The 27,640-nt window shown below is 40.2% G+C and overlaps 1 protein-coding gene across 5 annotated transcripts in view; it reads left to right on the top strand.

The window, feature by feature from the left end:
- Nucleotides 1–27,640, top strand: part of CTDSPL (CTD small phosphatase like) — an 83,850-nt gene that overhangs the window by 38,808 nt on the left and 17,402 nt on the right. For 2 of the 5 annotated variants that reach the window (XM_064703829.1, XM_064703831.1), the window contains exons 2-4: nucleotides 8,983–9,137; nucleotides 16,302–16,334; nucleotides 22,929–23,030. In XM_064703829.1, the coding sequence (XP_064559899.1) occupies nucleotides 8,983–9,137; nucleotides 16,302–16,334; nucleotides 22,929–23,030 (290 nt within the window). Of the gene's footprint in view, nucleotides 1–8,982; nucleotides 9,138–16,301; nucleotides 16,335–19,818; nucleotides 19,873–22,928; nucleotides 23,031–27,640 lie in introns of all 5 variants that reach the window. The other 3 variants (XM_064703827.1, XM_064703828.1, XM_064703830.1) reach the window with 3 other exon arrangements.

A 27,640-nucleotide genomic window follows, 5' to 3' on the forward strand; every position in this document is an offset into this window, starting at 1 on the left:
ATTTCTGCTCTATAAACACGTGCTTGTTTACATTCACTTCGCTGCGTTCCCACTCGGATCCTCTCCCCGCGCCAGAGGGGCTCAGCCCTGACTGACAAACGCTGAGATCCGCCCATTTTGACCCCGTGTGCTGCTCCTGTTCCCATTTGTTTGTTTCTCCTTTGTCTTCCTTCCCAAGTATTTAACAAACCAGTATTAAATATTTTCCAGAATATTTTTTTCAAACAAGCCAACCTTGGAGTGATTGGAGTTGAGATATGCAAACATCTGATCTGGTTGCTGTGCGTGGTTGATGGTGGAAAACAAACTTAAGTGCTGAGTAAAATGGAAATGAAACAATCCTTTTTATTGTAAGCTCTTGCTAATATTTGGCAAACCCTCCCCAAGAGAAAGGCTCTGCTGTGGGTGCAGCAGCTCAGGGAACCTCAGCAGTGCAGATTTTGCAGCTTTAAAGCTGCCAGGTCTTTGCTGATCCAGCTCCACCAAACCGTGACGTTACACCAACATTGCAAATACATCGAATTCTTTTTATCAGCAGAAAAGGCTGGGTTGGATTCACAGGCCACATCTGCTGGTGAACTTTGTGCAGTGTATTTTTTCTCTCTCTTTTACTAGAAGAAAGGTTTGTTTGTTGGCTGGTCGGGGCGGGACAGGAATGTAATGCATGCACAGACTGCGCAGTATTTCCTGTTCAACTGCCGCTCCAAACCCCAGCGCTGGGAAAACATCCAGATCCAGCAGCTCCAACCTTGCTCAGGCTGCACAGAAACACCACAGAGGCCCAAATGCTTTGTTTTTCAGAAAAACTACCATTTTTAAAGGGAGCAGTCATGGTGTGCTGGTGCTGTAAATGGATCAGTGTGTGGCTGTTGCTTTGTAATGTTTATAAATTATTGGGCTGAGACAAAACCCTTGAAGTGCTGCAGGGACAGAGAAATGGCTCCATAATGCCCCTGCAGAAAGTTCTGTTTATTTTGTATCATAATACATCTCCCCAGCATTGCTTGCATATTTCATTTAGCTCGGTTTACCACCCAGTTACAAACCATGGCAATCCTGTGGCACTGCAGCTACTTTCTCATTATTTGCTGTGTTTTACTTGGCCCTTAAACTGGTTTAAGGCATCACTTTTACACTACATGAATTTCACTCCAGGAGTGAAAGATTTCAAGGCAAAAAGCTTGGAGTCAAATCACTTTTGCCTGCTAGCACTGAACTCCAGTGCTGCAAACCTGGCCTTGGATGTAGTGTGAAATGAGTGTAGTGTAGTGTCAGATGAGTGCATTACTTATTTTAATTTTCTTTTTTTTTATTTTTTCTTAAATGGTTCTGGTCTTTTGTACATGTTTTCAGGCTATCAGCTGATGGAAGGGTGATTTTGAGGCGTGGCTACTTATTTACTTACTTTATTTAATCATTTACTTATTTTCTTGAAGCATATGTGTATTTTGAGCACGTGTGTTCACAGGCTGCTCTGGGAGCTATGAAGTGCTATCACTCTTCTCAAAGAAAAGCAAATACTAGGAAAAGATTTTATGTGTGCATTTAAAATTGTTGTATATCCTTGTAGCACCTTTCTTAGTGTGTTCAGGAGTTTTTCAGCCCTGTGTAAAAAGAAATGTGCACAGGTAATGCTTGAAGGATGGGGCACATCCCTCCTGGCTGCTCCAAGCAGAGCACAGGCAAGGCTGGATGGGCACATTCAGCTCCTTTTTAAGAACTGTTCAGGTGTTTATGTCAAAGGCAAAGGTGCAGCAGCTCCCTGGTTCTCCTTGCTGAGGGATTTACTGGAGCTGAGCATCTCCTAACTTCTCCTTTGTATCCTCATCCTTCTTCTGATCCCAGTGGCTGTTTCAGTGGCAAGCAATGCAGGCACAAGAATGAAAGTGCTGCTTGTTAATTAGTTCCTTCCTGGATTACAGGAGCCCTACTTTTGAGTCCTTTGGAGATACAGATCTACATGTGCTGCTGCTCAGAATTGGAAGTGGTCTCAGTGTAGCCCTGTCAGCACTGGAGCAGGGGAGGAGGCGGCCAAAATCTGCCCTGTTTCATTTGAATTTGAAGGTGTTTTGCTCAGAACATGGTTCAGCAGGTTAATTGGCTTCTTAAAGCAATATTTAACTTTTGAGCTTCTCTCTGAAACGTGGATACCCCTGAAGCTGTGGGTCTGCCTTCAGTCTTAGGGCTGAATAAATGCAGAGTTGGGCTCTGACAGATGAATTTATTTTTACATGATCTTGCCTAGTAGCAGCTCTCCTCACTCGTGGAATACTGCAAAAGATGTTTAAATCATGGCTTACATGAGAAGCTGACACATATATGAAGATTATACCATCATATATATGTGTCCAGCCAAACCAGTTTTAAAAGGTTTTGGAATTTGCCTTGAGATCCATCAGGTTCTTGAGCTGTTTTGAGCCTTTTCATGGTTTCTTATCCCTCCTTGTCATTTAAGAGGCTTCTGTGTGCAGTTGGTGTTTTGAACATTTACTGGCTGCATTTCATGAAGCATCACAGCCCTTGCAGAGACAGCAGTGCTGAGTTCTCAGTCGTGTCTTTTAAAAGTGACTTCAGAATTTCACTACCTTTGATCCTTAAAATATGAGCATCCAATAACCAACAGCAGATATTTAATCTACCCAGATTTGAGGGCTGTAATAAATCATTTATGTAGGGTAAAATAAGGAGGTTTTTTTAGCTTTTGAAGCTGCTGCAACAGAAACATTTCCAAAGCTTTGTTTGGTTAGGTAGAGTTCTTTTTTCTTCATACAGCTTTAGCTGATTTGATGGATGAATTAACTTCCATCCTGATGATTTTTGTCCTAGGTATTATGTGAAATTGTATTTTAGAGGACTTTGGGAGGAATGGAAGTGAAACTGTAATTTCTGATATCCACTGGATAGCTTCTGTTAGAGTAAGTAATAGAAGGATAAGTTGTAGGAAAAACAGTTCTTGTGTAGCTGTTTCATCCTAGCATACAGGTGCAACTCATAAATTTGTTTTCCAAAGCATCATGGAATCATTTACTAAGAATAATACTCAGTTTTTTCCTAAAATTCCCTAAAAGCTCCTAAATCATGTTGACATTTTTTTTCAGATCCAAGGGCACTGACCTAAAGAAATTCTCTCAAAAATAAAAATAAGTTTCTTGGTCATTTTTCCCTCATGTCCTCACCTTCCTTATGTATTCAAGCTTTTTTCTTTGCCCATCAACTTCATCCAGAGCAAACTACTCATGGAATGCCTGGGAAACAGGTTGGTGGAGAGGGAGAGTCAAATGTTTTGGAAAGATTTTTTGTTCCACTAAACTAGTCTGGGATCTCTCCCTTCAAAGTAATAATTTCAGTGGAGAAAACCCAAAACCTTACTTTTAATTAATTGTGCTGCTGGAGAGAGAAAGATTGCCAGTTTCAGTTGAAATTAATGTAATTCTGGGGTATCACATGCTGAATTTAAGCAGAGCAATTTGCTTGGGCTTGACATGCTTGAAGGTTGAACCAGTTGTGGGTGGTTGTTTCAGGTATGTGACAGTGCTTTTATTGCTGGTTTTGCTGCAGAGTTTACACAGGAGATGAAACCTTTCAATGATAAACTCCAAATGGCATTTTAAAACCAAAGTTATGAGAGCATCACGTGCAGATTTGGCACCAGGTGTTGTAAAACAATTCCTGTCCTGGTCGCACCACAAAAAGAGGAGCTGTGTCAGCAAGTTGATGATTTTCTATTTAACTGTTTCTATCTTGAGGCATGTGGGATATAAAATTTCTAATTTCTGAGAAGATCAGATACATCCTCTTAAGAAGTTGGAGAAATTAGGCATTTCTAATCATGTTTAGATTTTAAAATTGCTTTCTTTGAAGAAAGGCTTTGTTTAATATCACTTAATTCTGACTCTCCTCTTTCCATCCTGTGTTACAAACAAACTGGTGGTGAGAGCTCACCACACCCAGATCATTTTATTGCATTTATTGAGTTCATCTGTAAGCAGAGAAGTCTCCTCGTTACCAGCTGATATTATTTGGAAGAACTGGATATTGCATTCATTTAATTAGGCCAAATTCAGCAGTAATTAGCTCACTCCTGGCTGCAGAGGGTTTCCCCTCATCCCAAGGTGGCTCCTTGTGGTGCTGTGGCTGCACAAGAATCTGCTTTTGTCATTTCACACCACCACAGCAACATCTGATGGGAAAAGCCCTCAAGTAAACTTTAATAGAGTACAGTGCATGAGAGGAAAATCTTTTTCTTGGCTGTGTAACTTGTGCTGCTGCTGGTGGGAGGGCAGCACAGCCCTTCTGCCTCCTCTTTCCTGGGTGTGACAGGAGCTTGGAGAAGATGCTGTAAATTACTTCTATCAGCACCTCTTGTATTAATTTCTCTTCTAACATTTGAGTTATTATACCTGTGTGTGTTAATACCTGGGGTGTGTTATGGCCTTTTTCTCCCTGTTCTCTTAGAAACCACCCAGTATGGCTCCATACCTCCCATTAAACTTATGTGATTGCAGTAATTTATTTTGAAGATTGCCTTTATCTTTTTCCTTGGGCTCCTCCCCTGCCTTAGCAGTGCTGTGGGGTTGTTAAGACTTTCCAGAAGACTTCCATAAGCACAATTCTGGGGCTACCTTTAGATTCCAGACAATTCAGGGATGAACATGCCCTCAGACCCGGGGTGGCACAGGGGTCCTGGGCAGTGAGGCTTGTCCTTAGAAATGGCATCAGGAAATTACAGATGAGACCCTAAATTGGGGCCAGTCTGCACCAGAGTTACTTCCCTTCTAGACTGTGCTGTTTCTGACCCTGCTGTAAATAATATTTTACAAATTCAGGTAATTTGACCAAGTGTTTCACTAAAAGCTCTTGCAGACCCCCAGGAGTGAAGCAGTGCTGGATTTGTGCACTCTGCTCTTTAGTGTGGCCTTACAACACATGGAAAAGGAAATAAAGTGCTCAAAATTATGAGGGAGAAGGTTATGTATTTGTTGGTGCATGTAAATAGATGTGTGTGTTTATGTGTGCATCTGTATATAGATTTAAAATTTAACTGTGAAAAGTTGTAGGAAGGCAGCATGACTTTGAATGACTGGCCTCTAAAATAGCAGATGGAATTAAATGTAGATACATGTGACATTTTCTGCATGGAAAGATATGAGAATTCTTGATTTATATTTGCAGTGATGCCTGAAATCCCTTCTAATGAAGAGATCTTGGTGTTATAATCAGATCTGAAAAATCACATTAGCCCAATGCTCACTTGTTGTAAACCTCAAGTAAGATATTAAGAATTACTAGAGAAAAGCAAGAGAACAAAGCATTGTGTGGGTGTATAAATTCAAAGTGGAATTTCTTCCTTTCATCCTGGATATTGTGTGTGCTTCCTGCTTCAGAAATACCAATGAGGGCCTGCAGAGAGGTAAGGAACAAGGATGCTCAGAGTTCTGAAGCAGCTGAACTCTTGGCTGACCTGTAGCCCATGTGATACTTTGGGCTCTAAAAGTTGCTGTAGGTGTAAAAAGTGATGGGACAAAGCCATGGAAAGGGAATTTGTTGAGGATTTTTGCACACACACATTTGGTATGTTCAGGTCCTTAAACTGCACTTGGAGTGAACCTGGGCTGGTGGGAGGGGAGAGCAGCTCCAGCTCACCCTGATCCTTCCTCAGCCCTCCTGCTGCTCTCAGCCTCTCTGCTTTCACAGATAACACATTTTCATGCTGTGGGGTTGCTCTGCCTGGCTTTTTTTGGGCCATGGTGTTGACGTGTTCCATGTGCAGCGTTTGAGATGGAAAACGTCACTGAGGTGTCCTCGGTGCTCAGAGCGCTGGGGTAGTGATGGTTCACAGGGGCTGGGGAGGAAATCAGCTCCAGAAACTGAGCTTGTGACTTCTGACAGATGGAGGAGGGAGAAAAGAAAATCTTAATTTTGGTTTTTTAAACTCCATATGCTGGATGCTGCTCAGACCTGCAGTTTGGATAACTCAGTTTACCCTTCCATTATTGTTAGTATCTGCTCTCACCTATGAACTTTTTAAGGAATGCCAAATTTTCTCCTCACCAGTTTTTCTCTTTAAAATTTGCTGCCATCCAGAATGCCTAAATTTATGTTGGTAATTCAACATCAATGCTTCTTTGCACCTTTGTAGTTGTTCTATTTGTGCTGTCACTGCTTCAAGGAGAAGAAATCCAGTGAACAGCACACAGATTGCAGCTGGCTCAGGGTAACTGAGGAGAGAGGAACTATTTTCCATGATGCACAGCACTGTCAGAGTAGCTAAAAATGAGATATGGGTGCAACATTTTCTGTTGTATTTTAATGTAACGCAGCACATAAAACCTGAAAACTTCTTTTCCTTGCTTCATCCAAAATTATCATTTGTTAAATCACTGTAAAGCTTCTATAATAGCTTATTAAATAACATTTAAATTAGTGCAAAGACCTGTTTGAAACAGCACTGTTATGAATGGCAGAATTGTCAAGACTAAAAACCAACATGAAGAATTTTTTTCCTAGTAAAATGTTTCACTAAGTGAAGGGAGTGGCCAGATTTCAAGTGCATGATTCTATCCAAGTATTCTTAAAAGGTTTGGACCAATCAGCATTTTTTGTCTAGAGATTTTTGAATGTTTATTTAGACAATTTATTGGTTTTTTCTATTACAAGTAGAGATGGTACAAGTATTAGTTCTGGAGTGGTTTTGGTGTTCCCATTGATCTGTTGTGACTTAGCAATTTAAGCACCCTGCTGTAATTGATACCTGCACTCAAATGAGATAATTTGCCCTCATATTTTTAAGCAGAGGCTGAAAACAAGCCAGAAATTATTAGCAAGGTTTCTGTGGCAGTAGCTGTAGGCAGCAGGACACAGAGCATTGTTCCTCCTGTTCTAATTTCAGCATATTTCAATTTTTAATGTCGGAAAGGAGTTCTCCTTGCCAGGATTATATTGCACCTACCTTGCTTGTGCTGCAATACCATTTTCTCTGAGTGCTTTGAAAATGTCCTTCCCAACTGCCCAGGTATCCTTTGGGGATTTCTGAAACTGTGGTGTTGTTGCAAACAGAATATGACATTTTGAGAATTAGCCTTTGACTGTACCTTGCAGCACTGGTGGCCAGAGTTCTTCATGTGTTTTCTCTTTGACTGGAATATTGATAAGTGGTGCTGGGTTGGTTTCAGTTTACAGATGTTTTTTAAAGTAATGAAACACTTCCTTAAGCACACAAATCTCTGCACAGTTCTGACTTCATCCTGTTATCAGAGCACTTTGAAAATTGGTAAGAGTCTGTAAAACACATTTAATTTTTTATATTGGTACACTTTACTCTTATAGCAATTAATAACTGAACCTGGGCAGTGCTCACTGCCCTGAAGTGGAAAAGTATTTTGGCAAATATGGAAATGATGGCACTTATTAAAAATTTCACCTACCCTCTAATTTTTGGATGGGGAGGGGATTGATTTCCTACTCAAAGCAGGAAAGAAATACTTCTAAATAAGCATTATCTACAAGCATGATAATAGATCATTAAAACATTTGGTGAACAAATCAAGTATTACTTAAAACATTCTAAAAATTTTCTCCAACTCTTTTATTTTAATGTGTATTCAGGAGGTTTTTTTTCCTTAGGGGAATCCCTAGATGTCTTAGGTGCATTTCTTTTCTCTCAACTATTGCTTTCAACTACAGTATTCATTCTTTAAAGATGCTACACTTGCTTTCATTCAGCTGTATGTAATTTTTTACCACTTAAGGGTTATTTTTATCCTGATAGACCAGTAAACAAGGTGAAAGTCAAGGCCAGGGCTCCTGTTTCTTGAGAACCACCCTTGTTCCTGCAGCCTCTGTGTTGTGTCTTCTGTCCTCCAGCAATGCTGTCAAACAGAGGGAACTCAGAAACATCTCTGAGATTTTCCTGACCCTTGCAGGACTTGTAAATGTTCCACCCAGGATTGTGTAGTTGTGTAGGAACACTACAGGAGGCATTTAGTGCATCTTTGGGGTTTGGATCTCTTTGCTTCCTCTGTCCAGAGAGTAATTTTAGCAGTGAGTTATTTTCTGTAGTTACAGTTTCCACCTTGGATGTTACTGGGAAAACTCTCTGTGTTGTCTCAGTGTCATTATGCAGAGTTCCAGGATGTCACTGTACGAGTCTGGCAAGGGAAAAATGTGTTAAAAAGAAGAAGAGCAGTCTCAATCTGCTGGAAAATCTCAGTAATCTTAAGACTTGATAAAGATTTCTGTGTATAGAAACCTTACATCTTCAATTACAACAACTGAATCTTACAATTCAGTTGCTGTAATCTGGAAAGCCAGATTGGTACCACATGAATTTATTGTTCTGCTGTGTGGGGCTTTTTTTCCCAGTGTCCCAGTGTAATATCTCAGTAATCTTAAGACTTGATAAAGATTTCTGTGTATAGAAACCTTACATCTTCAATTCAGTTGCTGTAATCTGGAAAATCAGATCTGTACCACATGAATTTATTTTCCTGCTATGTGGGGGTTTTTTTCCCAGTGTCCCAGTGTAATATCTGGAGAATCTCAGTAATCCTAAGACTTGATAAAGATTTCTGTGTATAGCAACCTTACATCTTCAATTCAGTTGTTGTAATCTGGAAAACCAGGTCTGTACCACATAAATTTATTTTTCTCCTGTGTGGAGGTTTTTTTCCCAGTGTCCCAGTGTAATATCTCAGTAATCCTAAGACTTGATAAAGATTTCTGTGTATAGCAACCTTACATCTTCAATTCAGTTGTTGTGATCTGGAAAACCAGGTCTGTACCACATAAATTTATTTTTCTGCTGTGTGATTTTTTTTCCCCCATTGTCCCAATATAATGACTGGAAAACCTCAGTAATCTTAAGACGTGATAAAGATTTCTGTGTATAGAAACCTTACATCTTCAATTCAGTTGCTGTAATCTGGAAAACCAGATCTGTACCACATGAATTTATTTTTCTTTTGTGTTTTTTTTTCTCCCCAGTGTCCCAATGTAATATCAGCTTGAAGAAGCAGAGGAGTCGAAGTATCTTTAGCACCTTATTCTGCTGCTTTCGTGACTACAATGTCGAGCCACCATCCACCAACAGCACCAGTGCTCTGCCTCCTTTGGTGGAGGAGAATGGAGGACTTCAGAAGGTCAGGATTTTGTCTTATTTTGCTGTCATGTGGGTGGTTTGTAAGCAAGGATTAATTTTGCTTCCAAAGGTTTTGTCCTGACAGATTTCCCTCATGAGATACAGAAAAAAAAATTGCTGGTTTGATGGTGGATTGCTGATAACTGTCTGTTCCTCTGTGATATAAAACTAATAGTTTTGTTGTGGGTGTTGGCACTTTGCATTCTGTAAACAACCAACATTTAAAAACTGACTAAGACAGTAAAAAAATGGAGACTTCTCATAAAATTTCAACTGCTGAGCTGTCCCCAGCTTTGGTTCCCTTTCCTGATTACAGGAAAGTTAAAATGTGTTCCACTGGAGCAGAGTGGAACCTTCTGAGCATCATTTTAAAGGGTTTTCAGTGACATAAAAACAAATCAAAAGGACCATTATTATTTAGACCTTTTCTTTCTAAGCTGTCCACTCACATTCAATACATGCTGAGGCCAGGGCTAGCAGCTTTTGGCCTTATTTTCCCAAGTTATTAAGTTTTGTTTAATGAGTCAAATGAGTGGATGGAGATTTTAGATGCAAACACGGATAGAATACAAACAGTGCAACACAAATTTCTTCTTTATAAATCTGATAACACTGAGAGCATTTGTGTTATGAACTGAAGAATTTCAGTTCAATATGTCAAATAATGGCAAGTTTTCCATGCAGTTTCCAGGACTCTGAGATTGCAAATCCAGGTGAATCCATGGTGGAGAATAATGGCAGAAATGGAGATGTCTCTGAGTTTTTTATCCTTCTGCTTTTCACACAGTTTTTCATGTGTGATGCAGCTGATTTCTTCCTTCCTTTGTCCAGTCCATTTTATTCTGGTTTGAATTCTGCTGGTTGTGTTTGAATTGTGAAAAGCTCAGGGGAAAGAGCAAGGAGCTCTTTGGTGGGAGAGAGGGAAGGAGAGCAGATGAAAGTGATGGAGATTTCTGTGTGGAGGTAAAGCCTGAACTGTACCAGTTCCTGCTGAAACTGCTCTCACAGAGGTAAAATGCCCTGAAAATCCTGCCAAGAGGAGGGGTTGTACATATATTTTTAGACTTCTCCTGCTAGCCAAGGTACATTTTGAGTGAAAGGAGGGAAATCTGGCCTGGATGTGCTGAAGGGAAAGCTGAGGAGTGTGTAACATGTATGCACACATTCATCTGAGAGGGAAAAAAAAGGGATGGGAAGCTACTAAAATTTCCTTTCCACTATGCTGGGGAATGGAAAGCAAAAAGAAGTGAGACTACTGGCAAAACTACAGCTGAGAGAAAATGGGACTCAGTAGAAACTAAAACATAAAACCAATTTGTTTTTTGTGTAGAAAAACGTGAGTCAGAATGATCTGGAGTCAGTAGTGTCCAGATTGCATTTTGCAAAACAATTATTTTCTAAATATATCTTATGCCTTGAGAGCTTGATTGAGTGTCCACACAAGTTTTTATTTTCACTCTGCTGCCTCACTGAGCAGTTTTGGAGTTCTGCAATACTTGTACACAAGGCCAGGGCACAAATCACAGCATTCCTAAAATGACCAGATCAAAACATACAAAATTTTAAAAATTCAAAGAATATATTGAAGAGAATTTAATTAAAGAGTGTTTTCTTCAACTGCATGAAAGGCACTCAGATACTCATATATTTTTGAAAAATCAACATAGCTGAACTTTCAGGTGGTTCTTGAGGTAAAATAAGTCTGTGACATTGCTATTGTAAATGCTGTGTTAAAGATTATTCTCTCTATGTGTTTATACTGTTTTTATTTTGAGTGCTAACACAGTGTAAGTAGGAAAATCCTCTAAGGAAATCAAAAAGCATTGAAGACTTTTGAATGTGTTTGAATATTGTTAACACTGTTGGGCTGGTGATTTTTGCCAGGAGAGCTGTTTCAGAGCTGTGCAGGCTGCTGGAATTTGGTGGAGTTACACTGAGCATCTTGTCTAGATTCAGAAATAAGAAAACTGGGGGAAGCACCAGTGGGCCTTGGATTCTAAATTGGTGAAATGAAATGTCCAGGAATGAGAAAATTGCCTCTCAGGAAAGAAAATGAAACCTGACAAGCCACTGCTTAAATTCCTCTGCTGTTTCATTAAAGCTCTTTTTTTTTTGCATTAGTTTCACTGCCAGGTAGGAATTGTTGAAATTCTGTCAAGCTGCTGCTCAGATGGTCACTTGGTTAAATCTGCTCTCTCTTCTGTGTTTTATTAATTATTTATCACATCACTGTTGACTTCTGGCTGGGCCCAGTCAGTTCATGTGTTGTGACCCTTTCTTTAAAAAATGGACAAGGAAAATTGCCCAGTAATGTCAAGCAGTTACCACCAGAAATGAGTGTAAAATGGCTTGGAGGTACTTCCCTCATGTCTTTGCTGCTCAGTGGAGTTGGTACATGAAAACTGATGGTAAAGCTTCAGAGGAAGGGAAGGAATGGGGAAAGCTTCTGCTGGTTTCACTGGAATTCAGAGTTCTCTGTTGCTTCTGGCACATTCTGAAGCTGATGTGATAAGCCAACTTCCTTCTAATTAGGAATCTTGATTTTTGTAAATGCTGCCCTGTTCAAAAGGAGAGACAGTGGGGGAAGGGTATTTTTTGAAGTAGTTGAAAACACAGCACTGAAATTTTGTTCAGAATAATTGTGATGTGTGAGACAATTCTTATTGTTGTTATTATTTGGCTCTAGTAGAAAAAATGAAATCAGTGCTTCAGATTAATCAGTGCTTCATGAGATGGTGCTTGACATGTCAAATGTTCTGTCACTTCTTCATGGGGTTGCAAGAAACACCAAATTGAGCATGGTTTTGATTAAACAGTTACTTTCAGTGCTGAATTCTGTTCTGTAAATGGGGGGAAAAAAGCCCAAAAACTTCTTTAAAGTTTTGAGTTCTCTTTTAAACCTTCTACTCACAGAGCAGCTGCTTGTCCAAGTGTGACTCTAATACTGGTAATGAATGGTCCATTCTGTCTCTGAAGTTTCAAGACAACATTTTTTTCAATAATAACTTGTATTTACTGAAACTGTGGCATATTTGTTTTCCTTCAAATGCAGCAGCTATCCAGCAGAGCAGAAGATGCACTGTGAGAGGTGATGTCTGTGGGTATATCAGCCTGCCTGCAGCTCAGATGCTGAGCCAGATGTGTCACTGGGAGCACAAAATATTCAACCTCATGAGCTCCTTTATAATATTTTCCTGCCCCTTCTGCATCAGGCAGCTCCCCACCACCTTCCAGCCACTGTATTTTTTTTCTTTACAGTGTTTGGAGAGAGAATTGTGTTTTGTCTTCTTTGGGATAAATTCAAATCTCAGTTTCCATTCTTCAGTTAGCAACTTGACTCAATTTTTGTGTTTTCTGCCTGTAAGTTTTTTCTTCTGGGTAAGTTTGTTACCTGACTTTTGAGGTGTTTGTGGATACAGATTTCATTCATTCAGACTTGAAGGGGGAGTCCACATAGAGAAAGGTGAGAAAAGCAAGGTACAAACTCTTTTTTCCCCTTTGCTTTCAGTCCTGGTGGGTGAAGGAACCCTGACAAGTCTGTGGGCACTTTGCCATTTCACTCCCAGCCCACTTCCACTGGAGTCATCCTTGCTTTTGTTTCACAGCAAGCTCCAGATCAGGCAGATGGCTCCAGTTAATGAGGGGAAGCATGAATGAGGAAAGGGATTTTTACACTTGCTGGGTTAGAGAAGTTCTTGACTCACATGCACCAGGGAAGAAGACAGAACTAAGAGGAGGATTTTTCTGGGGGCAGCAGCTGCTCCCTCTGCTTTTCCTGTCCCTGAATTTTCACCTCACTCCAAAAGCTGTGGCTCCTCCTCCCCACTGCATGATGCCATCATCTCCCAGGTGATGTTGGGAAGCTGTGTAGGTGCCCTGTGGTTGTGTCCCCAACACCCTCCTCTGCTTCAGGGATCTCTGTTTATAGCACAGTACAGGGAAAAGGATCTTCTCTCAGTCCCTCATGAATGTGGCCCAGCAAAATGAGGAAACAGCTTGGAGGGAGCACGTTCTTGAGGTCACAGTAGCATCTGCTTCATGCTGGAGACCTCAAGGAGCAGCAGGAGTGTGGGCTCTGTGATGGGGACATCATTAATGACAGGCTTGCTGAGCAGAGGTGGGAATCCTCTCCATGTGGAGGAAGATCATTGAGATTGATGTAAATCATTTTGCTTTGTCTCCTGCTTACCCTTGGCTGATCAGAGCAGGAAAATTCCTCCTTTGGTTCTGTTGGTCACCATCGAGATGTGGTGTGGAAGGTGTGTCGAAGGAAGGGGACCAGGACACCAGTTGGTTCATCACAGGCCTTTCAGGTCCGGTCTAGTCCCGGTCCCTCAGGTCTTTCTGGTCCAGTTTATTGAAGAAAGTATCAAACACTTATACAGCAAATAATAAGCTTATGAATATTCTGTAAGCTAAACATTCTATTGGTTAAACTATAGCATTAACTCATCTTCATTCCTTAGGGGTTACATCTCTCTTTTCTCATGTCTCTTTCACTGTTTGGTATTATACCACAGCTAGGCCCAAGTACACTGCTATCTGTGCAGGTGCAGGACTTGGAATTAGCCATGGTTTTGTAATTTTTCAGTCCTTAGCAGCTAAATTCCCAATAGGTGTTTAGAAAACAAGATCTCCTCTCCATACCTATTCAGAGATTCCCAGAATGACCAGGTTGGAAGAGACCTTCAAGATCATCCAGTCCAGCCCAGCCCCAACAACTCAACTAAACCCTGGCACCCAGTGCCACATCCAGGCTTTGTTAAACACACCCAGGGATGGGGACTGCACCACCTCCCTGGGCAGCCATTCCAGAGCTTTATCACTCTTTCTGTGAAAAACTTTTTCCTGCTATCCAACCTGTATTTCCCTTGGTGCAGCTCGAGGCTGTGTGCTCTGGCTGTGTCAGTGCTGCTGCAGACAGAGCCCAGCCCCAGCTGAGCACAGGCACCTTTCAGGAGCTGCAGAGAGTGCTGAGGTTCCTCTCTTTGCCCACTCATTCTGATCTCCTTCACCTCCCAAAAAGTTTCCTTTATTAAGAGACAGCTTGAGAGTTTGTCAAATCATTTAAGTGTCAAATAATAACTGTACTACTGTTGTAAAAGAACCTGTCCTAGTGTAGAGCAAGCCTTGTGCTAAAGAAACAAGTAGGATGAATCTGTTCTTTTGGTCAGCTTCTTCTCTAAAGTGAAAATAGCTCCTTATCTTTCAATACAGACTCTGAAAAAAAGCAAAATATTGTGGCCTGTCACTTGGTGCTCATTGAGGCAGTGTAAGTGAGGAACACAGTGCTGGAAATTGTTCTTTCAAACTAAAAATTACGCAGCTAAAGGAAAAGATAGGATTTATCATTCTATCTGTATATAGCATGGGAAAAATAAAACCCATTAAAAAAACCCCTGTATTCAATGGCAGGGGACAAATCAGTTCCTGGGTTGTCTTAGGGACACAATAGGGAAATTTTGGCATTCTAGGAACAGCTTTGTTCTGTTACCAACATCAGGAGCTCGTGGAAAGCCTTCAACAAATGCAGTCATCTGTCATCTCTTTCAAACTCTGCTGTTTGACCCATTTCCCTTCCTGTTCCAAGGCTTAGGAAATGAGGCAGGACCTTGTAAGAAGTTTCCCAGAGCAGGCTTGTTTGTAAAAAGCATTTGCCTGTTCATGAGCACTTCTGCTTTCCCTGCAGACTCTTGCACTTCTTTCTGCTTGTTTTTCCTGTTCTCATCTCTCTTACTACTGTTTTGATTTTTGCATAGGTATTTCCAGGGTTCCTCTTAAGAAATTTGACTGCTTCTCCTTTTTAAAAAATATTAATTTAAGAAATTCTTTGAGAAAAATTAGGCAAACAGTAATGCAAGTCCTTTAGCAACTTTGGTTTTAGGTTCCCATGAAAGTCAGTTCCACTAACAGGACATTAATATACTGAATTATATTTTTTTCTATTCTTATTGTTATTACCCTGAGGAAAACTTGTATTCTCACCAACTTTTGTGTGTGTATTTTTCTAGAAATCAGTTACTTTTTACTAGTGCCAAGTTTTTGATAGTTCATGGTAGTTGCTCCTTCAGCTTCTCAGGATTTTGGGCAAACTTCAGTAAAAAAATTTCTGCTGAGCAGCACTAAAAAAGAGCACTTTAAAAATAATACAGAATTATTTCTGTTTGTCAGTGATGTGTCAACACTGGTAGACTTGAAAACAAATAAGCAGGAGGCTTCTTCAGCTGGAAGAGGCTGTTCTAGAATTGAAAACAGCCCTTTCAATATTTCTGTGCTGGAGATCAGAGCCTGTGTTGCCCAAATATTAAAGAATAAAATCAAACCCAAGCAACATCTATGCTGGAAGGATCAACTTCCTTTTTTTTATGTGCTGTGCCCACCAGAAAATAAAGTTGGTTTTGAAGGATTACATCAGAAAATAGAATTCTGGCTTCAGAAATCTCTTAGATATTGGAGTGAGAGTCTGAGAAAATAGAATTCTAGCTTAAAAAATATATATTTGAGTGAGAATTGCCCATTTGAGCCAGGCTTTGCCATTTTGGAGCTGTCCTTGTTTCTGGATGTCCAAGGATGAGAAGGAAGGATCAGGTTGGCCAAGAATTTCCTGCCTTGTCCCAAGGGTGGTGCAAAAGTGAGACCATGGGAGCAGCACTGGCACTGCTGGATGGAAAAATTGGAATTCCTTGGGTTGGTTTAACATCACCATGTCCTTCTCAGACATTCTGCTGTTGCCTGAGTGAAAATGCTGATTTTCAAGTCAGTTGTCTCAAATGAAGGTGGGTTCAGGGAGTGGGGTTCTGCCAGGCTCTGGCTCAGCCTCTTGCTGCAGTGCAAATTGACAAATATACCCATTAGTAGATCTTAAAGCTGAAAAAGTTCCAGTAAATACAGGTACTTTCTTATTGTCATCTCTTATTAATCATAGCATGGGTTTGATCAGTCCAGTCTCCTAAAAATCATAAATGCCAGTGTACTAACAGATCATTTCAGCAACTAAAATGCAAAATCCTGTTTTTATTTTTTTTTTTTTTTTTTACCCTGGTTTCTTCAATACTTGGAACTTTTGGTTTAAAATGTTTGAGTGCTACATTGACTGCTCCAGACCTTTGTTCTACCCTTTAAAAGCCATTACCCTTACAGTGATTTTTTTTTTCTTTTTCCCCAGGGTGACCAGATGCAGGTCATGCCTATACCAAGTGTATGTATTTTTATCCCTTTTTCTTTTAATAATTTTCATGACTTTTGCTTTGATTCATTTTATGTTGCAGTCTAACAGGTCTGTTTTGTGTTGCATGTTAACAAAAGGATTTTATGTTCTGTCTGTAATGTTGTATCCCCAGAGGTGGAGTGAACTGCATGTCTTCTACAGGGACTGAAAGAAGAGTTTGGGTTTTATCTGGGTTTCTTCTGAATTTTTAACATGTTGAAAACACATGAGGTAGTCTGAAAATTATTTATTTTAATAGAGGCAAAAGGTGATTCATCATCATTATGCGAGACACAATTACAAAAACCTTTTCCTCTCATTTTCCTCTATATTCCAGTTGAAAAGAAGAGTTGGAAACTGCATAATTTATTTGAAATAAGTCACATTAGGAAAACAGAGCACACTGACTGTTGCTCATCCCTGCACTTGTTTGAGATGATGCTCTTGGTATCAGCTGCTGCTTTATGAGCCTCAATATTTCTGTTTATCTTCCCTGGATTAAACTTGGAATGCTGTTTGGCATCTGAATTATTTTTCAGAGCTAAATAAAAGGAAGAAAAAAACCCAAGTCCTTCAAACTGATGCTTTTAATTTAATTAGTTTTAACCTTTTTTGGTCAAAAAGCTGCTGTTTTTTTACAAGGATGAAGGCTTAGGCTTTGTAAAGCTGAAAACACTTTTTTTTTTCTGAGCTCCTTTGCTGTTTACAATTCTTCATCATTGCAGAGTTTCCCAGCAAACAGCAGTGCTGATGTGTGGAGATAATGACCCAACCCTCTTGTTTGAGATATTTGGTAGCTTTTAAAGACCTGGATATTCCCCAAGATGCCATTCTTTATCTTCTTTGCCTTCCTTCTCACGTAGCCCAGCATTCCAAACCCTCCTGTAGGAACCCCCCTGTCTGTGCTGCAGTGCCCCAGTGCCAGGAGATCCCTGGGACTGGGCACATCTTCCCTTTTCCAACAGCTTTTCTGGGGTTTGGGAACTGTTGGAAATTCCTCTTTATTGCTTACCTGTGATTTCTGGTGTGGCTCATGCATGCTGTGTATGCAGGCAGGCATGGACATGCATGTGATTTGTATTTCTGCAAGTCTAGGAATAGAAAAACCTCAAATGTAAATCAGAAAATGCTGATTTCCAAACTACTTTTCTTTTTTACATACCTGCCAAATTCTGTTAGGTGGCTGTAGTTGCTCCACTAGGAATTATTTGAACATGAAACATGTTCTGGCTGTGCTCTGACCTGGAATAAAACCTTTCCCAAGAGTGACTGTAGCTACTAACAGAATAAGAATTCAAACAGAACAAAATTTTGGAAGGATAAATTAGTAGAGCTCTGACAGGTACAGAAATTAAATCAGATGCTTTGTTAGAACACTGTCTTTGCAGTGTTAAAGCAGTGTTAGATTTGGGCAGTGGTAGAAAAATGAATAATTCAAGAAGGGACATCTTTTTTTTCCCCTTCCTTTTTTAATTATTTTTTTAAGCTCAGCTGTAATTTTGCAGACACATTCCCAGCACTAACAAGGCAGTAAAATCAACTCATCCCTGCAGCCATGATGTGGAGTTGTGAGCAAGCAGGTGACTTTAAACCCTCCTTCCCCTTCTCCAGTGCCATCTGATGCTTTTTCCTGCAGCAGGACAGGGCAGTGCCAGGATCAAAGAGCTGCTGCCTCTGCTCTGTGGCAGCAGCTGAATAAAGGCACAAGGGAGCTGCACATGCAGGGAGTGCAGGCAAGGAAAATGCAGGCTGGTGTTAGGAAAAACACCTAAAATTGAAGTGTTGGTCTTCGGAGGGGTGTTGGTCCAAGACAGCTCTGATGTTGTGTTTCAGACCCATTAAAGCAGAAATTCTTGATTTTCTGCTACCTAGGGATGAGGAGTGGGGCTGTGTGAGCTGCCTCTTGTACAAACCAGGAGAAAAATCTTCTGAGCAGACACAGAGCTGGGTCACAATTCAGTGGACATTTCCATGTTACAGAACATTTACATTTACATTTACTGGTTGCAAATGTCATCAGCTCAAGTGTTCAGAGATTTCCTGAGTGGCTCTAAAAAGAGCTCTGCCCACTCCCCACATTCAAATTGAAGCCTCCAGTCAAAATATGAGGATTTCTGGAGCTTTGTTGTGCTTTTTATTGTGTATTAAACCTGGCAGTGTGCTGAGGTCACCTGTTTGAAAGCTTCCATTGCTTTATGTGCAGTTTGCATTGCTTTTATTTGCATTTATGTGTGCAGTTCAGTGAAATGGATCTTCTGCTCAATCAGATTTGTCCTGTATTAATTGAACTGAATGGAAAAGTTTGACTTAATGTGAATTTTTGTTTGGTTATTGATGAAGATGACTGCTAAACAAAAAATATTCCAGTTTAAAGTTAGGTTCTTCAGAAATTAGAAACAGCATTACTTTGGAGTTTTTTAAATATGAACTTTACTGTTTGTTACTCATATTTTGAAACTGTTTCCAGATAAGGCATAGGTTAAACAGCAGCATAATTGATTATTTTCCTTATACTGCAAAATTAATTCTTTCTAGGGCTGAAATAAACACAAAATTTTTAAAAAGGCAAGCCCAAAACATCCCCAGCTGACACATTTTGATAGACCTGATGAAAAATGCAGATATAGCTCAGGATGCCTGTGTTTTCATGGATTTTATTCAGCTTTGTTTGGTAAGGATATGGTAGAGAAATCATAAAATCATACAGTGGTTTGCATTGGAAGGAATTTTAAAAGATTATCTCCTTCCAACCCCTAAATCAAAGTAGACCCATAGCAATTTCACTATTTTATATTCTTTTGAGTGAAGATGGAATTCTTTTGAATATAGATGGAAATACAAAGCTATGCTTATGCAACAAATTAAATGAGATATTGTCAGACTTCAACTCTTAAATGAGTTGGAGTGTCCACTTTTGTTCAGCTTAAAATTCCACTGTTAACAGGTGGTATCAAAATTATCCCTCAGAATCCCTGCAGGAGTTAAATCTTAGCACAGGGATATTGGGGTTTTTTTCCACTTATCCTCACCTACATTAGCTAAATCCTTATTATAACTTGTTCTAGCAGAAATTTTGGGAGCTGCCTGCTCCATAAGAGGAGCTGGCATCTGCTGGCAGCTGTGTTTTAAGTAGGAATAATTTATCTTCTGTTAAGAATATTTCTGCACAGAGCTGCTGGGAGAAGCTGTTAGCCCTGCAAGTGCAGCAGAGTGTGAGCAGAGGACACAAACAGTAAATTAATGTGTAATGTGCTGCACTTGAGCTTAACAACACTGCCAGGACAGAGAGAGAGAATAAAAAAGGCTTATTAATTCTGATACCTGTGGGAAATGCAGGCCTGCAGGGAGGAGAGCTGATGGTTGTTCTGTACAGTGAATTTCTGCAAGATTTGTGTTGACCAGCTGTTGATGCTTCAACCAAAAGTCCTGTTCTCTTGCCGCCACCATCCCCTTTTTTTGTTTGTTTTTTTCTTAGGGAATTTACTATTTCCACGGGACTGAAGCAGTGCAGCAGTCGTTCCACTACAAGGTCTGTTGAGCTGATCAGCCCTGAGACCTGGCTGGAATGCATAAATCCCAAACAGTGACTAGTTTAATTTGTGTACAGTTTGTGTCTTGTTGGAATTGAGCAAACCAGTGGGATAGCACGTGGCATTTTTCTGCTGAGTTCTTTGTGCAGCCTTTGGGGGAGTGTTGCATAGTAAATATGAGTTGCTGTTAGCCACAATGAGAAATTCTTAATCATCTCAGATGTCTTTAAAGTGATGTGTGTAAAAAAAAAAATAAAATACATTGTCAAACTTCCATAACTATTCACTGTTAACTGTGATGGAAATTGGTATTTAGAACTCTTCTTGGGTATGTCTCCATTAGAGAGAAAATTAAAACACAGTGTTGAGTAATGCTTGTTTCTGACTAAAAGCTTTGCTGCCCTTGACAGGTGGAAATTGCTTTAGATCAGAAAGCTTGAACAGCAAAACAAATGGGCTGATACTTTGCATACAAATCCTTTCAAGTTCCTAAAAGCCTCAAAAATGCCACCCTTGCTCCCAAGTCCTTCACCAGCCATTTAGCAGCCTCACAACTTGTAGTGGCTTCAGCTTCAGAATAATTTCCTGATCCCTGTTATCAAAAGGTGAATGTTTTCACAGTTGAGAGCAACAGAATTGAAATTTGTGAAATGGAAAATTCATTTATTCTGATCTTCAAAAGTGTGAACTTAAGGAAACAAGATCAGATTGAACTCAAGATGCCGAAGCTTGTGGGAGGGTTGGTTGTGTCCTTGTTAGATGCAGTTAGGTCAGAAACTGCACATGAGGGAGAGGAGCTCCAGCAGTGACCAGAATCTCTGTGGGTACCACAGGGGAATTGTGCCTCTCCCAGGCCACTGCTTTTGGGAAAGCAGAGGTGCAGGTGGGTGAGAAAAACAGCTGCAGCTCACCTCGCTGTGCATTCAGGGAATTTGGGCTCTCAGAGATGAAAGGTCTTGCATTTTATAGTCCTTGGTGTGTGTCCATCCTTTTCTTGATCACAAATGCAACAGTTTGCAGCTAAAAAAATAAAGATATCTGTGGTAAGCACTGTGGTAAGACAGTGCTCATATTTTTCATATATGCATTTTTATGTGGAAGAAAGTATAGTTCCATATATTTCCCATAGATACAGGTATTTTCATTTTGATAAGGAATTCACATAGCAGAAGGAATTTCTGGCTTTGAACTGCCTGTGCAGATTAATGTAGTCAGAAATTCAAAGGAGATAAGAGTTTTGAGTACAACAATAAAGTGAGCTATTATTTTTTTTAAGAAGTATGTTTAAGGTTTCTTGGGATGTTCCTACCTTTTTATCATCCTCAAAGACAAGAAGTATTGGAACATGGTTTCTGAAGATTACTGTTTTTAAATGGGTCAAATTTTTCTTTCAATAAGCTTTTACTTCATTTAGGTTGCAAGTTTGGATCTTTCTTAATATGAAAACGGAGGTGGGATGCTAAATACCTTTTAGGCTTTGATTTGGAGGGAGAAACCCAAAATTCTTTAGGTCTGGTCCTAGCTGCCAACAAGCAGAGGTGGAACTGAAGCAGCTGTGGGGCTGTCCATAACCTAGCCAGGGTGTTGTATAAATCCCAGCCTGCTTGGGTGCCTCTGGAGCCTTTGCAGTAATTAGGCAGAAGCTGTTTTAATTGGAAAGTCCTTGTCAGATGTGTGCTGAGAGAAATGCACTGAGAAAAGTGGTTTTAGGCAGGACAGCTTCCAATTTGGTGGCTGAGGGAACTGTTGTCAATGTTAATTGTAAGGAACTTAATCAGTTTTAGTGAATGCTCCTAAAAATCCCCCAAGAACTCCTGCTTCAGCTAAAACCACTTAATTTAAGTCCAGAATCTGATTTGTTAGGTGCTTCATTTAAGAGTTCATTAGGCATCATTAGGCAGTATCTATCAAGGTGACATTTGAATTCAGGCAGTGGTTGATGATCTGTCCTGGCTGCTGGAGGTGGCCCTGCCTCACCTGTGTCACCCCTGCTGGACAGGGGTGGCCTCAGATCTCTGCCAGCACCTCTGCAAAGAGCAACCCATAAATAAATAGAAGTGAGAAATGATGAATCCTCACCAGAGCCACAGTGAACAGATAAAAAAAATAGGAAAAGAATGGAGTTAGAGTTGTGTATCCAAGTCTAAATTAATTTAATTTCCTCTCTGTCTTAAGCTTCTCCCTACTGATGCTTTCCTATAAAGCTAATCCTTTTCTTTCATCAAAAAAACCCCAAGTGGCAGCAGTGTTTCAGCTCCAAATGGAAGCATTCTCTCCCATTTCTGTGATTTCAGAAAGCAACATATTTCTATTGCAAACTGGGGTGTTGAAGTGGGAAGTGATCCAAAGAATATGAGAATGTCTGCATTGCTTTCAGAAAAATTGTCAAAATTCATGGGATTGGTGCCATTTTTAGTAAGGTGTGCTGTACAAGAGCCCAGTTCAGGTTCTTCACTGCAGTTTTAATACCTTGGCTGGGAGCATAATTCACATGGAAGGTGATCACCACCCTCCTAAGTGGTAAAAACAAGAGTGAAGACATGTCCTGGAAGATAAAATTAGTAATGCTGTCTTCCCTCAGGATGGATTCCTCAGTTTCAGCATTTTTCATGGCAAACAGAAATAATGATTTGTGTAAATGTCCATCAGCCTGATATGGCTGCAAATGGATTGACTGGAAATAGGGTAACAACAGCACCCAAACCAGGCACTGGGAAAAGAGCCACTGGAAAAAGATGTTGTATCAAATATCCTGGTTTTATGATTATTTTTCTTTAGATAGTGGTGGTGTTTTACCAATTTCATTTCCAGTGCTTTGGAGGTCATTCTAAACAAGGCTCTAATTTAAAAAAGAAAAGTTTGTATGGGTATTACAATTGCATGAGCCATTAATATCCATACATAAACTTGGGATGAGCCCAGAAAATCATTTGATTTCAAGTCATGTATTCCAGCTGCCAGTAATTACTGGAATAGTAATATTGACAAAAGGGTGCCCCTTCCATAGAGGTTTTACTTTTTTTTTGTTGTCTTCCTCTTTTCTTTTTATTTATAGCCACCAGCTAAATACCTCCTGCCAGAACTGACAGCATCAGACTATGGGAAGAAGTGTGTGGTCATTGATTTAGATGAAACTTTAGTGCACAGTTCATTTAAGGTAAGTAAATTCAAAAGGGATCTCTTGCAGCTTGGATCTGTCAGTGAATGCTGCAGGAACTGTTAAGCCTCTTAACACTTGAACTCCTCTCACATCCTCTGCCTGGGAGTCCTCATTGCCTCTCCTGTGATTATTCATCCTAATTTAACTCTCAGGGCAGTAACAACAGGGATTGCTTCTTAAATTTTATTTTATTGAGAAAATCACACTGGCTGCAACAAGGCTTGGAATAGGTATTGACTGCAGGGCTTTAAGTATTCCACCAAAGCCTGTGTTTTGAACAGGTGCAAAATTTGTTGCTTTAAAAATAGGGGTTTGTTTTTGCAGTTTAAATGATGCCATAGTTAGTGTAGGGGAATGGAGAATCAGCACAGCTTTGTGCTGGGTTAGATGCACCTTAAACCAGGAGATTTTGGGCACCAGTCTCTTGCTGGAGGATGTTGTTTTCCTGATCACAGCAATTGTTTTTAGGTATTTAGTTTTCTGAGCAGGAAAGCAAATACCATTGGTGAGTCAGTCATCTTCAAGAAGCAGCTTCTGTAACCCTTCAGAGTTCAGCATGTGCTGAAGGTACTGTTTCTTCAAAATAATGTGTAAGTAGGGCTGAAATTAGGAGACTTGAGAAATACAAAGAGCCTAAATTGTCTTAGGGTACTGATAGCATTTCTGATTAGTACAGCTAATACTGATAAAGCATCTGCTGGTTTTCTACATTGATTGGAGAATTTATAAGAATTGATAATGTTATTTTACCACTCCCAAACCAGATTAACCACCCTTACAGTCTTCTAGCTGCTTGCACTCCATTTTTCACTGGAAGCATCAGCTCCACTTTTTAATCCTTCACTTGTTGGTTGCCAGTATTTAAAATGCAAGCTTGTAATTCATGTTGTGGTTAGGATTTGGCAGTCTCTTTATTGACTTAAAGAAAACCTTATATGGAAATATTGGAACAAATATTCTTGTGCCTCAGTCTGAAATGAAGATTTTTTTTTTCTCCTTGTTGTGCCTGATGGTACAGAATAATTTCTGGTGTACAGGAAACTCCAAGCCTCAGTGCCATATTTGTCTTCTGTAGCCAGACTGAGTTTGCTCTGGAGAGCTTTTCAGGGAGATAAAATCCACAGGTGGGTTGGGAAGGAAGGAGCCATGCCTTGCTATTTAAACATGAGTCAAAAACAAGAAGAGAAAGCTGAATGTAAAAGTCTAATTGTGTATAATAAAACTGAAGCATTAGGCTTATTGTTACCTGAGAGGTAAAAATACAATTTTGCTTTCTGAGTGCTGTGGGTAATTTTGTACTGTGATTTTTTTTTCTGGTTTTAAAACAAAATGAGATTCAGTTTAGGGGGTTATTAGTTATTTTTTTAAACTATTTTAAAGAAATGTATGTTTAATGGTTGACACAGTTGCAAATCTCTCTTGTAGGACTGAGCTTTGCAGAGTGTTTCTTAGAGGGCTCCTTTTAATCCTCCCACATTCAAATGATATTTAATGGGTATTTAAATGACGTTGAGTAGATATTTAAGAAAAACCAAAAGCTTTTTCTGCTTGATGCTGAGCACTGAATAATATTTTGTGTGAGGGTAAGAAAACTGGTCCTTTTTTTGTGTGAGGTCAGTAGAGTTGGGCAGATGTTGGATTTTCTGCAGAATTGGAGTTTTAGGATCACAGTGGTGTTATTTCAATATGAAACCCTGAGACTGGGGGTGTGTAGGAGAAAACCAAGGGCTGGAGGAAATTAATTTAGTTGTTCAGAGGTTGGCACTGTCCCTTGGTGCTGTTTGGGTTTTGTTTCAAGTTCTTCAGCTGAATTAAAACCATTAATTGTCATCAAAAACAATGATGAATTCCAGCAGAGCAGGGGTTTGAACACCTGGGTGCTCCTGCTCTGCCTGGATAGTCAAATTACTTTTGTAGTTTTTTATTTAGTAGGAGTTTGGGGGTATTTTGGGGGTTTTCCTTCCATTAAAACATACCTGCTCTAACCAGGTAGCTCCCCACTTAAAAGGTGGAAAAGCATACATAAATTTGAGAGTTTTAGTACAAAAGGCTTTATTTAAAGCACCTGATAACTTTAGAATTTGTAATTCTCTTATGAAATAGGCTTCATATTTCAAATGCAGATTACATGTTTTTTTGACACAACCAGAGAGGCAGAATATTTAAAGTGCTCTTTATGAAAGCAGCAACATCTGAGGGAGGGTAATTCTCATCTCTTTATGCCCCTGCATATTTGTGAAGCGTTAAGGAGGTACTGGTCTTTCATGTTAGGTGCATATTAAAGGAATAAAGATTGGGGTTCTTTGGCAAGAGTAAAAAAGGAATAGATAGACAGGGTAGTTATCATTCCCATCATAAAACAATAATAGAAGCAAAAAATAATAAATTATTCAATCGAGGAGATGTAAACATGGTTTTGTATAAAATGTATTAAACCACATGCAAGCCTGGAATGTAGTCCTATTCAAAACTGGCAGGGAAACAGCTTTAGAACATTTAAAATGCTGAAAGTTTGGGGCTTTTTTAATACAAAAGTTCTAACTGAGCTGAAGATTTTCAGTGGAATTCCATTCCCTTCTTCCAGGCTCTGTCTCTGTGCTTCCCACTGGAGGCATGGACGTGCTTCATGTGCCCAAAAACCTTTGCCCAGCAAATTTCTGCAGACTTTTCTCCTCTTTTCCCTCCCTGAGGAGCACAGGAATCCAGGCTGTGCTCCTTTCCTTATCACCACTGCCAACAAGAAGCAACAAAATACCTGAAATAGAAGTGGGGGAAGCAAATTGGGAGTAGTTTGGTGACAAAGTCTGAGGCTGAGAAAAACCAAAGTTGCTCACACTGAATGTGGTTTGATGTTGCTCCTGTTAGGATTAAATTCTGTAAAAGCTGTACTTTTATCAGTGGATTTCAAAACCTCTGCAGCTTGCAGTGACCTATTCTTTTTCTGCTGCTGCAGAGTGTTTCTCTTGCTGAAGGGAGTCATGCATACATAAATCCTTCAAGTGTGTGCAAGCCTCTTCAAAGTCTGCAGGGAGCTGGCACCCACTGGAAAACTGGTGGCTGAGGCTTCTTGACAATTCATTTGAGGGGTTTTTTTTTAAGGTGAAGCAGCAGAACTTTTTTGTAGCTGTTCTGTGGCTGTTGGAGCTGCACAGTATCTTCTCTGTCTGAGGGGATTCATGCAGGGAGCAGATGGGAACCTCCCCTCTGTCTTTTTCCACAGCAGAAAGAGGAAATTGCTCGGTGTTAGATAAGGAAAATACAGATTGATCTGTGTGTGTTTGAGGAATTATTCAGATCATATCAGCACAGGGGGCAGCATGAGGTCTGTTGCCAATCCTGGCTGGTCAGGATGAGAGAATTTCATGTAGCCTCTCCTGTGCCCTCAGAGGGTGTCAGATCAAACCACCTTTATTTCTTTTCTCCTGAGAAAGGGTGTTTCCCTCCACAGAAATTCTTTGTGGTCACTTTGCTCTCCTGGCAGGGAGGCTGTCTGACAGGGGAATTACAATCTGGTTTATCCAGGGAGTGGGATCAAAGTGCTGCTGGCAGGTTCATACTGCAGGATCCTCTTTTCCCACCATTTTTTCACAGAGCACCTGTTTAGACTCCCCAGTTTGTGATCTGCTTCTTAAGTCACTTTCCCTCAGCTGCTTCTCTGCTTTCTTGGCACACCTTTGCCCCCCTGAATGAGTTTAAAGTCTGTTTCCAGTCCCACAAATACTCCAGGGCCGTCTTTTTGGTGGTTCCTGAGATCAGGCTGCTGGTGCAGAAGAGAGGTGGGACCATCTGTACAAATCCCCCAGAGCTGAGTGAAGATGTTCCCCAGCCTGGGCAGTATCCATGCAAGGTACTGGCTGTTAATCACTCCTGTTAAAACTGTCTTTGGCAGCTCTGTCTCAGCCATTTCCAGGCTGCAGGTGATGGAATCAGCTCCAGGCATGTTTACATGACTGCTTTTTTAGCATGGACACAGTGCGTGAGCTGTACCTAAGTGCGGTGTCCACTTGAACCAGCAAACATTGGCAGCAGCCTGTTCCCAACTATCCTGCTGTCTAGCCAAGATTAGATTATGAACTCCTGAACTCTCTACAAGGCCACTTTGCTGCTTTCCAAGGCAATTTTCCTTGACCAGCAGTTTTTCACAGTCTTGAGAATGAAGTTGTGTTCAACAGGCTGGAAAAACGGATTCAAGGACTTGGGCAGAGTGTGCCTGCTCTTCCTTTTGGAATTAAAATGCAATTTTACATGATTAGGTTGATTGAATTGGCATGTTTACAATTCTTTAGTCTTGCTGCAGCTGCTGATTCAAATATGATCATTAGGTATTACTTTTACCACACTTTTTATTTTTAATTTAGTCACCAGTTGATACCCTCGAGTAGAATGTGTGCAGCACACAGTTGATTTTCCTGATGGTCATTTATCCATAAAGACTGGATGGAGGAGTTTATCCAAAGAGATGTTTTCCTGATGAACACACTCAGTGGTAGTGGGGGTTATTCAAGCAGTGAAGCATGCTGGATTTTATGAGGCTTAAAAATAGCAGAGAAAAGGGAAGTGCAGCATCTGAAATTACAACTGGGAGCTTCTGGCTCGTGTAGGAGCAC

Source organism: Zonotrichia leucophrys, chromosome 2 (genome assembly GCF_028769735.1).
Source record: "Zonotrichia leucophrys gambelii isolate GWCS_2022_RI chromosome 2, RI_Zleu_2.0, whole genome shotgun sequence".
Taxonomy (NCBI): Eukaryota; Metazoa; Chordata; class Aves; order Passeriformes; family Passerellidae; genus Zonotrichia; species Zonotrichia leucophrys.